Source organism: Pygocentrus nattereri, chromosome 27 (assembly GCF_015220715.1).
Source record: "Pygocentrus nattereri isolate fPygNat1 chromosome 27, fPygNat1.pri, whole genome shotgun sequence".
Taxonomy (NCBI): domain Eukaryota; kingdom Metazoa; phylum Chordata; class Actinopteri; order Characiformes; family Serrasalmidae; genus Pygocentrus; species Pygocentrus nattereri.
The window spans coordinates 18,756,319-18,774,328 of record NC_051237.1 but is presented as its reverse complement, the minus strand read 5'-3'; the positions used below and the strand labels follow the sequence as shown (position 1 = coordinate 18,774,328).

Here is an 18,010-nt window from a genome sequence, read left to right as displayed (position 1 = left end):
CTCACTCTCACTCTCTCACTCTTTCTCTCTCACTCTCTCTCTCACTCTTTCTCTCTCTCTCTCTCTCTCTCTCTCTCTCTCTCTCTCGATTGTCATACATGAACCCTACGGCTGTGCGGCTGCGGTCATAAACTCAGATAATAACAGCAAACGCGGAAATGCGGTCACCGCAACAGTAAAACTCTCAGGTGAAGACATTCTGCTAAAAACACTTTTGATTCATTTCCATATTGGGAGAAATCACAAATGGCAAGTTGAGCTGGACACTCTGATGTCAGAATTTTTTAAAAAAGAAGTTCAAAGTCAGTGGAGTGCGCAGAACATCACCCAAAACATGAACGCTGGCCAAAATGATTAAGACTGAACCTGAGGAGTGTGCGAAGGAAATGAAACAAATAAAAGCACCACCAGCTGCAACTAGAACGTACAACAATAACAATAGTTTATTTACACGTTTTTAAAAAGCTCTTGTGATTTTTTTACTACAACTTACACGTCGCTGATCAAGTGCAAGTGCCTCCGTTTTTGAACTTAAGTCCATTTTAAGTCCAAGTTGTAAATGTTTTGCGACCTCAATTCTGAATATTTTCTGAGGTGAAGAAATGAAATTATACATTTATTCAGCAAACGGTGGGCCACAAACACACCCTTAATACTTCTCACAATTGTTTGTTGTTGTTTTTTCTGGAAATATATGATACATGGCGTTACAAGCAGTGGGGTTCAGTCTTGTCCCTCTAAAAAAATTAAATGTCCTTCACGTTTCTATGCGGTACAGAAAACGTGGATATGTAAACCTTGAAAAAGAATTCTTCCTCTTTGGGTGAAAAGGTGATTTCGTAAAGTAGGCCCTTGGCCTGCTGCAGTGAAGAGGACATTCCTCTTTTCCTTCAGGCCTCTCCAAAGAAGCAGTTCACACAAGCAGGCTCTGTGGTCATTGCTTTGGTGAGAATAGTCAGCCTTTTTAAATGTCCCTTGTTAGTTTTATTTGTGTCACCTTTGTTGCCTTTGCAGAATTTATATTTGAAGAACTGTGAACTTCAGACAAGAACATTTTCACAGTGTGCTGGAATAGTAACGACTCAAGTGCAGCTGTGAGCACGCTTAAGAAGTGTTATTGCTTCATGTGTTGCCTCAGTAATTATGCATATGCAAGTCGAAACGTCACCACAATAGTGGAGTAATCAATAAATAGCACTGCAAGCCGAGAGAAGTCAAGATCACGTTTCCGTGTGGCTTCTTATTTGGTCACACACAAAGTCTCCAGCCTCAAGAACTATAACGTAATTCCACGCGTGATTCCAGATTGGTGTAACACTGCCTACCAACGGTTACCTTTTTTAATTTTTCAAGCAAGATATTTTTAATCAGAAAAACAGGAAATTAAATTAGACTGCAAACTCTGTATTGGGTTCCAACACAGTTGCTAGAAAACATGTTCGAGGAGGCTGTGCGTTGCGAGCTTTTCAAACAGTTGTTTATGTCCATGTATTTATTTGACTGCGCATAAAGAAATACCTTACGAGCAAACATATGCATTCACTAAATAACCCGTAGTCGACGTGGCTCATGCTCACTGTCATTGCATCAAGTCAAAGCGAACGCCGCCGTCCTCGAACTTGAAATTAACCGCTGAACATCGTTATCGTCTCATTGTTAATGAGCAGCAGTTGTGCATGTTGTCCCGCTCTCCTATAGCAAAGGGTTCGTGGTGTAGTACTGTAAACGGTCCCGGTTCAGCTTCTTCTCTTTCATGCGTCTGTTCTGAAACCAGATTTTGACTTGACGGTCGGTCAGGTTGAGCATTCGGGAAAGCTGGAGCCTTTTCTCTTTGTTGATGTACACACTGAAGAAGAATTCCCTCTCCAGCTCGCGGATCTGATATTTGGTGTAGGGGCATCTCTTCTTCCGAACCCTGGGTGCATCTGGAAGCCACATAGAAGATTACAAGATGAAACACATGCTTTGCTGCTTTTTTTCCTTGCGATGGCTCTGACAATGCGTTGAGCGTTAGTAAACATTAAAGCATTATACTACAGCAATGTTTACGCACTTCTGTAGTGTATTTAATTATATATGGTTGGTATTAAAGCTTTAAAAACAATACAACGTGTGTAATGTTGTCGCCTTTTGTAAGTCAAAATCTTATAACGACTTGTCCCTGTTATGAGTCTTTCACCAGCAATGTTCATTTTGTCTGTTAAAATATCTGATTTATATGTTATAGAATTAATACTACTAAGAAACTAGCTTATTTGAACACGAGCTGCATATAAAAGCAGGACGACGTATACAATGCACAAAAGATCAAAGGCTTGTACGCCAATACGTCGTCCAGAACAACACCAGACAAACATTCTCAGCTACATCTACGCATGTTGATTTCACAATCCGCGAAATTCGGGTTTATAGACTAAAGAATGTATAGCTCTTTCACGTTCGCCTGCTATTATTTGTGCACTAGCTGTGTATAAAGGCAACCGTGAATATGAATTATGTAAAACACAAAAAGATTCAATAATAATAGGCAGTTCAATACAGCAATTGCTAAATTTGCGCATGCTAATGTACGACATGACACAATTTGTACAATTCTGGTTCATTGAATAAAAAAAAAAATAATAGTACTGTCATGTTCGTTTGCTATTATTTATACATTAGTTGTGTATAAACGCAACCTGTCATGTGCAATACACAAAAGGAGTGAATACAAACACACAGTTCATTTAGCAACAGCTACATTTGCGCATGGGAATATACAACATTTCACAATTTGTACAGTTCTGGTTTATAGAATATAGAATGTATAGCACTGTTAATTTGTCTTGCAATTGTTTGGACGTTAACTCTATAGAAAAGCTGCCTCGGATATAAAAGGCACAAACCTGCATGCTTGGAAACAAATACGCACTTCACCCCAAATAAAACACGTATGTAAATATACACCAGCCCAATCTGGAAAGAAATACTTGCCGGTTACCTTAGCACACCCGCGCTCTCTTCACACACGCTCTCACACACCCACCAGGGCTTTTTAACGCTAATAACCCGTGAAAGTAGCATTTATAATTTTACAGAGTCATACGAGAAGCTGCTTACTACGACCAGTAGCACAGAGAAAGAGTGTTTTTAAAAGTTCAAGTAAAGACAAAAAATGCTTTGGCCTGGAATATTTCACGGCCAATTTAAATTCCAAGCACGTGATTCTCACACAGTTTATAAGTACGTTTTGTTGGGTAAATCTCAAGCCCTCAATAAACCTTATACGCTTATAAAACAGCATATAAAAAATTTAACAGCAGCGCGCAAGATTGCAAACTTTCTCTCATGACAGGGTCGCGCTGCGCTCCTACTTACTGCTCGCTTCGCCCCTCTTTTCCTCGTTGTTGCCGGAAGAGGACTCGGGGCTGCTGGTCTCGCCTCGCTCCTTTCCCTCCGTGTCGTGATCCGGCGCGGGCGCGGCCGTCTGCTGCTTGCTGGACTGTTGTTGTTGCTGCAGTTGCTGCTTTTCCGCCGTCGTGAACTCATCGCTGGGCGCGTTTTCCAGGTTCCCGTAGGCGGTGTCGAAGAACTGGTCGAAGGCTTGCGGGAGCACGCCGTTCCTCCCTATGCTCCCGTAGAACGTTGACGACGACGCGCTTGAGCCCGAGGTGGAGTGGTGGTGCGGGTGGTGGTGGTAAACGGCCGAGGTGTTCTTCGCTAGCATTTCCCCGACTCCCGCCGACGCTGGCAAGCATTCCCGGTGCACCACGTCCTCCCCCGGGTAGCACTGAGCCAGCGGCGCTCGGTGAGGCCACTTCCCGGTCGCGTCAAACGCTGCGTAGTCCCGGAACGTCACCTCCCTCACGGGCTGGACCTGCGGCAGGTTGGACGAGTAGGAATATGGGACGGGGCGAGAAGACGGGCTTTGCGAGAGGAAGGAGGGCAGCGTGGGGAAATCTGCTCCCGGGACGTAGTACGTACAGCTGGGCAGATACATGTTGGAACTGACGGGGACCCTCTCATCGAAATCCATCATTCGGGATTTGGGGCAAGGGGGGTGTTGTTTTCCTAGCTCGGGCTAGCGAGAGCCGTGCCCAGCGTCCTCAACATGGCTCGCGAGCACGCGCGCTCCTCTCGCCCTCCCTTTGAAGCCGCGTCCGCAAGGCAGAAATTTTTAGACGTAGGCTGACGTGGAAATTCATCTACATCCATTCCAAGGGAGGCCACAGTCACGTGACCCACATCAGAAATTGACAGATTTCTTTTTTTCTCCCTCACTCGCTTTTCCTCTCTCTCTCTCTCTCTCTCTCTCTCTTTCTTTCTTTCTCTCTCTCTCTTTCCCTCATACACACACACACACACACACACACACACACACACACACACACACACACACACACACACATATACGCGTGAGTGTACATGTGTGCGAGCGCGCTCATTTTTACTGAGTGAGACACATATAGGCTTGTATGCTGGTAGCTGCGGGTGAGCCGCTGCGCTCCACACTACAGCGAGGCTGAGATTAAAGCAAAACACATGTTTATCCCCATCTAAACAACATAAACACAACATTGATACCTTACAACTAGCACAATCAATGCCAAGGCCATGTCAAGTATGTCCATGTCCTCGTAACAGACCTAAAAAACAAAAGCAATGTCATGCAAGGACTGTCTGTCCTGAGTGACCTTAACTAGGAATCTCTGTCTTCCAGACGATAATTTTGTGAGCCCAGCTAAGGTTTGCTCCACGTCACATTTAACAACATGAAATTAACAAAGCAATTGCTAAATTCCTGAGTCACGTCACTTTCGCACATTTGGCCTTTTTGTGAAGATTCAAATACTGTATTAGTTTAAGTGCATGTGGACAAATTTCGTTCGTGTGAAAAAGGAAAGAGCACAATTTTCGTTGACAGGACTGCACACAAAGCAATAGAATAGATGACATCAGCATTAGGCAGTGGGGGTTCAGCGTATGAAGGCAATATGTCAAAATCATGAGAAAATGCTTTTGAGATTTCACAGCTGTCACTGAACGATGTCGGTATAAGCCTTAACATTACTTTGGGGAAATCTGGAAACAATCAGTGCCTGCTATTGCACACCAAAAGGCATCTACACACAGAGGAACGTCAGTGTCAATGTGGCTGTGGTGACCTTCGTCACTACCGTGATGTTCAGACTGCTCGGTGCCAAATGTTGTTTGTGACTTCCTTTACCAGGTTGTTCAGTGTGCATGTGTATAAACACAACCCATTTGTTTTTGAAAGTTCTTTTATGGGCATTTTTCCCAAATAACTCCATAATTAAAAAAAAAAAAAGTCTACTAAACAGTGAATTTAATAGTAAGACCCTTAACAGACTTTTTGTTTTACATGTTTATGGAATGTGTTGACACAGACCATTGAAATAAATTGAAATACATTTAAATTAAGCTTGAACAGACCATTTTCGTCTCCTTACAGATTTGCAGTAATAGAAACACCCGGTCTGAAGATAATCCGCACATAGAATTCGGTAATTGAATCTGCAAAATTTGAAACGTTGCTCATGCTGCTCACTTAGCTTACTCTTTATGAATGGCAAGCCTCTCTATTTAAACAAATATGTTTTGAACTGCACTGATATTTTAAAAGGCTCAACGAAACAACCTAACACAAATGAAACGAGCTGGCCTAGTTTATCAAAGACTTAACCCTTTCATGTATTTTTTAAATGTTTATAAATTTTTTGTAAAAACCGTATCACCCACATTAACAGAACTGTTCGCCATGCATGGAAGGGTTTTAAGATACCAGGCTTAGAATAAAATCTGAATATATCATTTTTATTTGAAATAACTTCCCCTTGGCTTGCTTAACCAATAGTTCTCATTGTCTGAGTGACGTTGGTCTTGGCAATGCTTACGAGGGTCTGAGGATAATTTGGTGTGACCGTAAGTGCTAAAGCACGATTAGGCTCTGGAGGACCCCACATTGCCCCTGCCACACCGTGTCTTAATTCCCGTGCATGGAGCACGTCTCGACAGAACGCACACGACGAATGAGTAACTCGAGCTTCATAAAGCACAAGCCAGCGAGTTGTAAGACTTGGCGCAATGGAACTGATTTCAAAGTCGTCCTTGTCGCTGTAATCCGGGTTCAGCGTCGTCCTGGCGGTGGAGTGACATTTGCCTGCAAAATAGCGACTGGAAAACAAAACGGTGGCCCAGAAACCACACGCTCCGCCTCTTCGTCAACTTCTGACAAATTCCGCGCCGTGTGTTGGAAAGCTTTCAGCAGTAATTGGGGCCCGGGTGCCACGGAAATACAAGGGACAGAGACAGACATGAAGCTTAACTGCGCCTTTTCTCTCTACCTTTGGCTGTATGGTGGGCTGCTCTGCCATTTTAACACAGCAGACAGGACGGAGGTCGCCAGGCGTGATGAAGATACACACACACACACACACACACACACACAGAAATAAGCACACATCTCAGCACGTAGCCACTGGCATCACAAAAACACAAAGAATCTGCAACATGTGTAATAACAAAGCAAGAGTCTGTTCTGCCCCATTGTTCACAATCCAGGTAAGTTTTGGCCTCTGAAAACGTGATGGAACATAAATTGCCTTGACTGTCTTGTGGATGCAAATGCCTTGAAGCTTTACGGATGATAACGGATATCAGTAATTTTAGCTTGTTTGTAATTGATTAGGAAAGGCCATGTGGTACCATATTGGGCTGTTAAGTCTGAGTGCATTCATCTGCTGTTTCTCTTGCGCCAGGACGTCTAATGCTAGCCTAACCCCCCTCATGTGGCCACTGCAGCCTTGGCTATGCGGTCGACTTCAAGTTCGGGGGAGGGGGGACGAGTCACCCGCGGCGTAAGACGAGAAGAGACTGCAGACGCCATACAAATCCACGGTCTGTACCAAGGATGGACTTCCAGCCACCAGGACTTCCTCATGAACTCTTTTCAGTGGAAATCTTCACGGCACTCATTAGGAAATGGGGAGGAAAGGAAAGTGAACACGACGCTCGGAAATATAAAAAAAGTAATATAGACACACAAAAAGGACATACAGGAAAGCACCATGCAGAGGAACGACGAATTAGCAGAATGGATAATGCATGATGGTGACGATACATGCTCTAGAACCGTGAGGGTTCAAATACGTCCTAAATATTTCCATATTTTCCTAATTTTACCGACTTGTGGGCAAAAATTTGGTGGGAGAAAGAACAAGCCTATCTAGTGTCTAGAGGCTGGATAGTGCTGCAATTTAGGCCCAGTTTGTCTAAACTGTTCTGTTTTTGTCATGGCTCCTCAAAATGCGCCAAATAAACGGACTCATGCACCTGAGACATTCATTGGGCATTTTTATGCACTACCAGTTCGTGTTTTGTGGTAAAATTATACATCGCCACCAACACAGCCCGTTTACTTTTCTTTTAAACTCTACATGTCAATTTCTGTACTGAACACCGTCTAATGTTCGAAACCTTTCTAAATTTCTCGTACATTCGTATGTAAAAGTTAGGGCGGTCCTGGTCAGTTGACATGTTTTGTTGATTTTATAAGTTTAAAAAGTACACGTCCTCTACAGAGAACACGCAACTGGACATTTTAATGGACATGATTCAGATGTAAAATGCGACAGTGTATAGTTTGTTTTAAATGTTATAATCAATTAAAAACATAGGCATCGTGCAATAAAATGATTAGTAAAATATCACATTTAGGCTCCTTGTAGAAGATGTGCTACCTCTTCCGAGAAAATCGACAAAACATACGACTGTATTCATCATAAGCCAAAAAATAGACTTTAACATGGAAAATACTCAGAATAGACTATACCCTGCAGTTTGCAATAGGCACAGTTGGTCTCTTAATTTTGTAAAAGACAAATGTAGTAAGACTGCTACTCAACCAAAATAATTCTAATAATAAATGACAGAGAAAAAAACATAAACAAACGAGGATCAGCCAATTCTATTGATCTTTTAGAACTAAAATAGTCTACAGGATAAACTACACTAAACTAAACTAAAAGGTTAGGCAGTCTTATAGTTTATTCCGTTTTTTCAACATTTGCTTAATATTTTACATCATAAATGAATCCCGTCGAAGATTAGGGAATTTTACACTGTAGTCAGTTGTCTTGTATTCTCATGCTACAAAGTCAGTTAAAATGCGACGTTTATTTTGTTTATGTGTAAACACAAAATGGTATACATTAGAATAACTGAGATAGATTTTGATCTTTTAACGCTGTTCCTTGGTTATATCTTACTTTTGAACTTGAATTACACCGTACTATCTCGGTAATCTTGATAATGATAATAATCTTCGTCAATGATCCAGCTGACTTCCAGCTAAATGAACAACTCAGTATTCTTATAAAACAAATAAAAAATGACCACAATCTTTCCATCTGTGGAATTCAATCTCCAAAGCCAAGCAAAAGTACGCCAGACGGATTACAATGGCCAAAAATGTAAACAACCATGTAACGATGAACTCTACAGATATATGACAATTATATATCTTATTATATATATATATTACATAATCACAGAAAATCCCGCGTCCCGTTTCATAAGAACGCAAAAACATGCTTAAATAATACAAAATAGCGTTCAAGATCATTATTAGATCTAAGCTTTCTAGACTTACGTTTACATATTATAACATAGTATGTTGCATTTTTAACATTGTTTTATTTAATCAGATTGTAAATGATACATTTTTAGTAAATTAACGTGTGTCCTCCGTGGATTCTAATATTATAATATTGAAATGAATCGTTTTATAATTTAACTATTTTATTTTTTTATATATGGAAGGCTTGCAGCAAAAGTGGCGAAAGTGAGATCTCAGACAATAAACTAGTTATACGTATCAAATTAAAGCTCTTGAGAAAGTCTATCTAATGTCGAAACACTGTTTTCATTCAAACATGAACGTAGTTATGATGTTTAGGATGAATGTTGATAAACACAGAGAGGACGAAGTGTGGCTGATATTGGTTATTGCTCTTCTGTGAAATGTTTCACGTCATTTACCTTTCTGGTTCCAAGCCGTCGATTTGGAAGCCCTCCACTGAAGTGGAATGTGGAAAGGAAAGCACTGCTAAATTCTCGGTATGTTTGTACAAGTCCTAAAAAATAGACTCCAATTTCTTGCATAGCATGCATTAAAAAGAAGACCAGTGCCAGGTTATAAAGCGTTCACTAACACAACGTCTTCAACACAACCCCCTTCGCAAGAACGAGACTGAATCTGGGATGTGCACAACGATTTAATCCCAAAATACAAAATGTGTCTTTGGCACGTTTCCAGTAGGCTAAAACTATGGTTTACTACATGATAAATGGGCCACATACATTATTAGAGTATGTGACGCTGTAAGGATAGGGACAGCAGAACATGTAAGACGGTATAAATGAATCAGGCCTGTAAGTATGTGGTCAGAACATGTCCAGATCTATCATTTGCAAGATAGACCTAATATTAATCAAATATACAGTGTGTTTTTCGGCCTATAAACAATTATGGCCATACTCACCACTAAGTTTAGACACAATCATATTCTGTTCTAGAGAAAAAACTTTGTATTTTGGTTAGTTCTGTAGTAAAGATCTCGCCTATTGCCTTAAACTTTCTTTGTAGACGACCACCCCGAGCAGTAAACCCGCTGAGAGCTCACAGGCCGAAACCTGAGAGAAGGAGCGCCATTTTACCAGCCATTCATAAAACTTTATCTCCATCAAGTCTGTACAGCGTGCAGCCTGACCACAGATTACCAGTACCGAAGGTCAGAGTGCTATAGGAACAGTGTAAGAACTCACACGAGGCTGGATTTTCCCCACCATATTGTACCTTATATAAACGTATGGGAGACTATGAGGCCAGTTTCAGTGTGGCGCAATCTCCAGAGAGCGTCAGCGGACTTCAAGCTACGTCATACACAAACCAATGACCTCACCATTGAATGTAATGAAATAATAAAATGTCAGTTTAATATAAAGCTTTTAAGCAGTATACTTATTTTTTTACAAATACAGAAATTTATTTAATTATGTAATAATTTGTCCCACCCGCTTTATTTTTTCTGAAAACTAAACTCAATAAAAGGTATGAAAATCACATTGTGCCCCACATGGATCAACATTCAGCTCTCAGGCTGGGGTTTCAGTTGCTGTTGCTGCTTGGCGCAGTGGGTGGCGCCAGAAACCTGGTTTTTACAGCAGAGGCTGGATTCCCTGAGCGCCGCTTTTCTTTCTTTTCCTGGATGACGTGCGCGTTCTTGTGTGACTGCGCGTGCACGGTGCGAAGGTCCACACGCAGGCGCTCTCGCACTGCAACGCTAAGCAATGAATTTGTAGTCCACGGAGAGCTCATGTTAACCAACTCTTCTTATTAATTCTTCAGGAGGAGTGAAGCCTTAACATTTGAATTATTAAAACTCACCAGCAACTGCCTGTAAAATGGGGACTGAGCAAAAACTGAAATGAAAACAGTAGATCAGGTGATACGCATTTAGAAGTAATAACTAAAAAGAAAAACTTCAACATAAACATGAAATAAAATGCTTTTTAAAGACAATGAATGTTCAGATCTGGCAGTGTAAACAGATGTGTAATAGAAAAAAAAGTAATAGACTTACAAGCAAATTAATTAACCACCAAATATCAGTTAAAAAAATACTACACACACACACACACACACACACACACACACACACACACACACACACACACACACACACACACACACACCTGCACGCCTGTGTGTATAAGGTACACAATTGGACCTCAAAGCCACCTTTGAGAGTACATTTACATTGTTTGTACCTTGTTGACGAGAAATATACATACACAGTACCTTTATTTCTAACAGTGCATACACATATATACTGTTTTATATATACATACATTTTTTACATTTTTTACATGTTTGTACTATGCTGTACATTTTTGTTCATCAAAGTATGAACAAAAAAAGGTAAAAAAATGTAAAAGTACAATACAATCTTTTGCAGAAAAAAACGTGTATATTTGCACTTTTTTCCTAACTTCTAACTTTTTAAAATATATAAAAAGTAAATAAATAAAACGCCTGGAGTTCAGACGAATCAATACTTAACAATTATAATTGTAATGGATTTTGGTACAGAAAACGCATCACTGTACCCAGCAGTGTAGAGCGCTTTGCGGTGGTGTGTGTGTGTGTGTGTGTGTGTGTGTGTGTGTGTGTGTGTGTGTGTGTTGGCGAGGCAGAGTTGCACTGTAGCACCCCATTAATCCCCCTCCGAAAACAGCCAAGATGAACACATTCTAAAAAGAAAGCACAACATGGAGCTTCCTGGGGAAGTCTGTCCAGTAGCCGTCCACACATCTACAGCCTTTTAGCCGCTACGCATTGCAGACCACAGATCTGGAGTTAAGTAGGAAACATTAAAAGCCTAGCAGGTTATGTCATATATTTGAGAAAGAAATGATTTGACAGATTTGTAGTAAAACTATGCGCAAATCATGACCGGTCTGTATAATAACACATCTAAATGCCATATAATAAAATATGTTTTATTCTTTAATAAATAAAAGGCTTGCAGAAACACACACAGCAATTGTCAAACCAAGGCGCGAATTGGTATGATAACAACTACAATGACTGTTATTACATGAAGGTTCTTGTGAATGTATTATATTGCATTTATTTACGTTAACAACAATGAAACATTTGATTGATTTGCTTAGGAGTGATCGGTATGCTAAATTAAACATTATCATTATTGTTGCTGTTACTTTACAAAACGCAGGTAAGCAAAAAGTCTAAACAGCTGGATATTGTTACCAAAGACCATCACGAAAGTTACAACGCGGGTTCATATCATGTCATTTTCTGCTGGTTGTGTGTGTGTGTATATATATATATATATATATATATATATATATATATATATATATATATATATATATATATATATATATATATATATATATATATATATATATACACACAACACATAACCTTAACAGACATTTTCGTTTTTATGACCGCGGACCTCATTTACTATTTCCATGTTGTAATTCTAATTTGCCTGTTCTTTAAACAGAAACAACACAGTTCCCCAAAATGATGTTGTAAAATTCAAGTCCAGAAAAGTGCGTGCTCTTCCCTCTTCGTAGTTTCCAACTTCAGAAATAAAAATATCTGTAAAAGTTCTCTAGAAGATATTCTTTCCAGCTACACCAAGTTCCATAACTAAACGACAAACTCATGATACATTATTGAATATTTCATTTTGTAGGTTTGAGAATTATTATAAATCAGATGTGTGAATCTATAGGTACATTATTTATACATTTCAGCAGATATATTATATTTATAAGCCTAAACAACTTAACTCCTGTCAGAAATCATTGACTTCTGTTTTATACTTTCTAAAATGACAATTTCTGAAATTGTGATGATAAAAAGATGATTGTTATCAACGGGATTAGTAGCTGCTATTGGTGTAATAATGCAATGCGATGAACATAGCATACAATACTTATATCTACGTTTTAAAGCTAGCATTCACAGGTAACTGTGACTGAACCACAACAATCTTACCAGCAGATGGCGGTGTTGCTCTACCAAATAAGCTTGAGGGGTAGGCAAACAAACAAAAAAGGTACTATAGCATGACTGGGCGAGCTGTATCTCTTTTTGATATGATGTATGTAAACCTGCAACATGAGTAAATCCATGCTGTAATTTTATATATATATATACATACACACACACACACACCTCGGTTTGAAATTCTGAAAAGTCAACCTATAGAATCACGTCTGTCCAGAGATTCTGGTAGCGATGTACTTTGCAGGGAGTTTATCGTAAATTTGCATGCAAGCCAATGCAAAATAGGGCGTCATGTGGTTCAGAGAGGACTTAGCAGGAACGCACGTCTCCCAAAGCAGGGACAGCAGTGAATCCTCTTCGCAGTAAATAATTTTGACTGACAGGCTTGTGTAAAGTCTTGGCGACCTTCCAATATGAACATTAGCTGTCTGTTCACTACACCTAGTACAAAGGAATGCGTGTATAAACAAACAGCTGAATTATCCATTAGACGGAATGAATACATATATTTAAAGGAAAATCGAATTTACCCACATTTCCAATTATCCCAAATATGGTTCAACAGCCAATACATGTTTGGTGTCCACAGCTCGCTTCTTTGGTGCAGCGGAGCTAGTTTAAGATTTTGGACGTCATAGATTGACATTACTTGTTGGCTATACTGTTCTAGTGAAAAGCTAAAGAAGCAAACATGTCTTGGTCCATCATCTAGGGTTGGGTTATAACCCTATAGGTGCAAATTGGGCAAACTCTTTTTGGGAAAGAGGGAAAGATAAAAAAGGGTTTAGTCGTTATTCAGTAAATCAGTGGTTTATTCGGGACGGACGTGTTGAACAACACTAATAGGACGATATAGACACAGATGAGTCACTCCAATGTTCAGATAGATCAGGGCGCATTTTGGCACAAAGAAGAGCACATTTGGGCTGCTGTACATGCAACAGGAAGACACCTGGCTCCTGCTTTCCTCACACAGAATCTGTATCACTGAGGAGAAAAGTGTGAGACAGCAAGCGAGACATTGAGTGAGTCAAAGTAGAAGAAGGAGCCAGTGAAAGACATTTCGAACAGTCAGCAAGCAACGACATCGTCGATATTTTCAGTCAACATCCAAAAGGTTTTCGTCAGAAAATTCTGCCAGAAGTAGCCTAAATATGAATTATTGCAACACAAATATACACACTTTGTCAGGGACCTTCTTTGTCCCGAGTTGAGGGTTTGGCCGCACATACTGGCTTAACGTGGCGCAGAGCAAAAAAAAAAAAAACAATTTATAAAAAAAAAAAAACCAAACAAAAAACTATCGACGCACAGCGTTACCATCAAACCTGTCAGCTCCAAAACAAGTGGCCTCTGTGATGCAGTAGTCCAGCAAACCAAAAATACAAAAACATCACTGTCTGGAATTTGGATAGCTTTGAAATACATAGCTTTGGTTTTGTGCGCTGGCTGTTCATCAACGTGAAGTGCTCTCTCAGAGTTTTTGTTCTTCCGTCGTGAATAGCTAACTGCTGTTTTTCACTTTGTTGACAATTTTCTTCTCCTTGACGCGCCGGTTTTGGAACCAGATGGTGACCTGTCGTTCGGACAGATTGGTCTGGGCCGATATCCGCCGACGCTTGTCCTTGGTGATGAACTTGTTGGCGGCGTACTCTCGCTCCAGCTCCTTCAGCTGCACCTTCGTGTAGGGCACGCGTTTCTTCCTCCCTCGGCGGAATGAACTGGCTTCTGGCCCTCCGTGGGGCACTGCTTCTGATAGAGGGAGAGGAATGGTTTAGAAACAGTCATTGGCGCCATTTAATGCAGCTTACACAAACATGGAATTCAACGTCATCAGAAAGTAACGGTTAATGAACTGCCAAATACCAGACAGCGAGGCTTAGCATAGTGTGAATAAGTAGCCAGTGGATATGCTGTGACGGACGTTATGGTGAGATATTCCAGTCACACCACATGACAGCACTGCCTACTGTATTATTACGACTACAGAAACATTTTATTTTTGCACAGCAAATTCCTTCTGAACGTGACGGCTAATCTACCTTTATATAAGCTCGTGTCACCTGGTAAAGATGACTTCCACATGTGTCCTGTCTGTGGCTGCTCCTTGGTGCAGTAGACCTGTCCGTTCCAGCTACTGGCGGTGATAGCCCACGGCTGATAACTTTCCATAGACAATAAAGGCTCGTGCCTGGGTTCCGAGGGCCCGCTCACAGCCTGCACAACGGGCACGTCCAGATAGCTGGGGACCGGCTGGTACGGACTGGACGCGTAGCTCGGGTAGAAGGCGAACTCTTTCGCCCGAGAAGTGGCGTAATCCTCGCCAGCAGAGGCGGACATGTCCATGTATTTCTCCCCGTAAGGCGCAGCGGCGGAGGCAGGGGACTGGGCGCACGACTTCACCCCACCCCCGCCCCCGTGGTGGTGGGCCATTCGGCACGGATAGTAGCCGCCTCCACCGAAGTAGCCGTACGGCAGCGAAGCGCCGCCGGAGCCCTGTGTGGCCGAGCACGGGCTGCACTGCTTGCCTGGCTCGCCGGCTCCAGTCCCCGCCGCCGCCTCGCTCGACGTGTACGCGGAGGCGGGGTGGTGAGCCATCAGATTCCTGCACGAGCTCGGTGCGAAGTTGCCTCCCGGGAATCCTTCCATGTTCTTGCCTGCGTCGTCCGAGCCGCCGCCGTTATCGTAAAGGAACATGACCGGGTCGATCCAGCGCGGGCGGAGGAGCAGTGACGTTGTCATAGCCCGTCGGACATCGAGCCGTGTGTCTCTTTTTAAAAAAGCTCGCAGACTGAAAAACTGGAGACTGCCGATTGCGCGAGAGTCAAGAGACTCTGACGCGCCCCGTGCGCGTCCAAGGTCGCGCCGTCATTGGTTGGGTCCCAGCCACGTGACACGTCTGAGGCGGACAGAACGTTTCAAGTGCAAACAATTAAATTAATGAAAATGCGGTGCTATAAAAGGACTGTTCTGTTTAAAGGATTTAGTCCGCTTTAAGGTGCTCAGAAAGAGAGCGCCCAAGTGTGTAAAGCTCTCCACGTTCTTAAAACGCACATCCGCAAGTCAAATTTATGGAGGAAGGTAAAAGTAGAAGATTTTCTGCCGCTGCGTCAACCTCAGGAATCCCCTTCAAGCGGATTCATGCTGCCTTGAAACGAATTTGCATGATTCCAGTCTCTTGTCCTTGTGAAACAAAGGTCCTGTCGGCAGCCAATGAGGTCACTGTTTACTCACATTGGATCTATCGACATGGTGGGCAAATGATCTCTTTCTGAATATGCTATTTTGAGGTATTGTTCCCTCTCCATATCCATTGCCATTGTATATATTATTACACGTAGACAAAGTAAAGAAAACCCCGAATAGACGATGCATTGTGAGTGGACTGTATAAGGGCCACTCGCTCTATTTTCGCGCTTCTTTATGATTTCAAGTTACAAGAGAGCAAGTATTAATTCATACTATAATCATACTGCAGGAATGCTAGATGACTACATGAATACAGATTCAGCGGAACAAATATCAACCAATGAATTTTGGTGGATAGGAGAGATTGCGCTAATGTGATTGGAGTCCAAGCCCTGGCCACTTCCGCTGTGTTTACAAGATGCTAAGAAGGGAGAACAGCGTCTGTGTTTGTCTGCCCATTTTACGCGTCTGCAGGCCAAGGTCAAGTTGAAAGTTGCCGTCTGGCTGCGACGCTGCGCCTGTTGATCCATTCAAGGCTTTGAAGGACCGTCTCAAAGCTCACAAAAGGGTGGATGAATCCAGTGATGAGAACTGTCTGATGAATGCAACGCTTTTACAAAGCTTTCTGCCGTTTACTAGCCCGCCGTTCCAGTCCTGAAACTTTAGCTAAGAGGAGCAAATACGGCGTTTTACACGCGTGCAGTTGGTTGCACTTCATCGCAGCTAAAGAGGATTTTAGAAGCTGAATTCGTCCTTGTTTCCTTCTTTAGGAATTGGTCGCGGATTTTGTCGAGGAGGTGTGAAAGAAGTCTTTTGAAAGGATGGCTAGTGGACAGCTCAGCCTCATGGGTGTCCTGCGTCTTAATTCTCCAGATGTAGTGCAGGGAGCTTCTGCATGGACACTTTCTCACCATCCGTGAATTTTTGACGATGCATAGATGTTTTTTTTTCTCCAGTGGATGTCCACATAGCCAACGCAACATCATTCAAACGTTCAGTTCTTGATAAATCTTTAGAAATGCGGTTATTTTGCAAATAGAGAAATAACCGCAGAACGAATTCAATCATTCATCTTCTTTTACAACTAGAATTGGTTTATTTTGTATTTATGAATCATCCTTTGTTTTTTGCTTTGTACTTGACAGCAGTGTTAGATCTCGATTGGTCGTTCTAAAGTTATTTTCTCTTCCTCGCCTTTTCGAATTTTCAAATAATTGAATTGAGAATGTTTTTTTCAACACATGCGTCTCTTTACGATGTTTGCGTAAGCTTATTTTACAACATTCATGCATAGATGAAACATAGCATATATGGCAAATATGTTAAATAAAAAAACGTTAAGTAATTCCTTCGTTCTTCAATGTATAGACTATAACACAGCGACTGTAAATGTGAGGTGAACAAATGAATCAGTTCCATGTTAAAACATGTCCCTATTTTATTTCATTTAAACACGGGGGTCTTACCAAGGCCTATACAACTCGACAGAGCAAAAATAAATATAGTTATAGTCTATACAATAATAGCCTACCATGTACGATAACAAATGGGGTTAGGATGAACCATCGCGTGTATTCTAATGGCTGGTAATTCAGAATATTTGAGAAAAAAATATATAAACATCCAAATAATGGTAAGAATGAATTTTAGCGGCGAAAGTGTATTTATACCAGATATTTTAATTCATTTTTTTTTCTGTAAGATACAACTTCAAATCAAACATATAAAATATAGCGAACAACATCTCAGCTACACACATAACTGTTCAAACATGAACGTATAACGTGTGCTGGTGGATTCCTATCTTATCTTACATATGTATTATTGGACACGTGCATGAATAAGATTACAAACAGCAGAACAGTGAAATATAAAGCAATCACCAGTCAGTGCAGTGTAAACGGCGTTTACGCCGCGTGTTTAAAGGCAATATTCATCTATATATAAATCACATTTTAGTGAACTAAAACTCCAGATTAACTTATTTCGTGAGACTTTACCTGTCATATGAGACTGGGAACAGAGGCATGTTAAATGTCCTGGTTGATTAGGATGTCTGTGAGCGGCCTTCAGGTTCAGGTGCAACAGGTAAGATAGGCCTCCGTTGCACGGAGTAATAACAGAGTCTGCAGGACGTCAGTGTCCAATAAAATGGCGGGTAGAAAGTGAAGCCTATCTTCGTGCAGCCTCTCGTCAAATCAGTGAAATCTCAAG

The 18,010-nt window shown here is 41.3% G+C and overlaps 2 protein-coding genes and 1 long non-coding RNA gene across 5 annotated transcripts; 1 reads left to right on the top strand and 2 right to left on the bottom strand.

Moving 5' to 3' along the window:
* Nucleotides 1-418: 418 nt before the first annotated feature.
* Nucleotides 419-4,118, bottom strand: hoxa11a (homeobox A11a). Its single transcript, XM_017693841.2, has 2 exons — nt 3,358-4,118; nt 419-1,925 (listed from the first exon to the last, which is right to left on the bottom strand). Exons 1-2 carry the CDS (start codon nt 4,016-4,018, stop codon nt 1,693-1,695), a joined length of 894 nt encoding a protein of 297 aa, XP_017549330.1. The 5' UTR covers nt 4,019-4,118; the 3' UTR covers nt 419-1,692.
* A 24-nt stretch (nt 4,119-4,142) lies between these two features.
* LOC108425275 lies at nt 4,143-7,336 on the top strand. Its single transcript, XR_001857691.2, has 2 exons — nt 4,143-6,561; nt 6,759-7,336. It is a non-coding gene; the product is annotated as an uncharacterized LOC108425275 (long non-coding RNA).
* Nucleotides 7,337-13,948: 6,612 nt separating this feature from the next.
* hoxa13a (homeobox A13a) lies at nt 13,949-15,367 on the bottom strand. Of its 3 annotated transcripts, none has more exons than XM_017693602.1 (2): nt 14,650-15,367; nt 13,949-14,359 (listed from the first exon to the last, which is right to left on the bottom strand). In XM_017693602.1, the coding sequence occupies exons 1-2, from the start codon at nt 15,347-15,349 to the stop codon at nt 14,112-14,114; spliced, it is 948 nt and encodes a 315-aa protein (XP_017549091.1). In that variant the 5' UTR covers nt 15,350-15,367; the 3' UTR covers nt 13,949-14,111. The 3 variants fall into 3 exon arrangements, with proteins under 3 accessions (XP_017549091.1, XP_017549092.1, XP_017549093.1); XM_017693603.1 differs by having other exon boundaries at nt 13,949-14,356; XM_017693604.1 differs by having other exon boundaries at nt 14,671-15,367.
* Nucleotides 15,368-18,010: the final 2,643 nt, after the last annotated feature.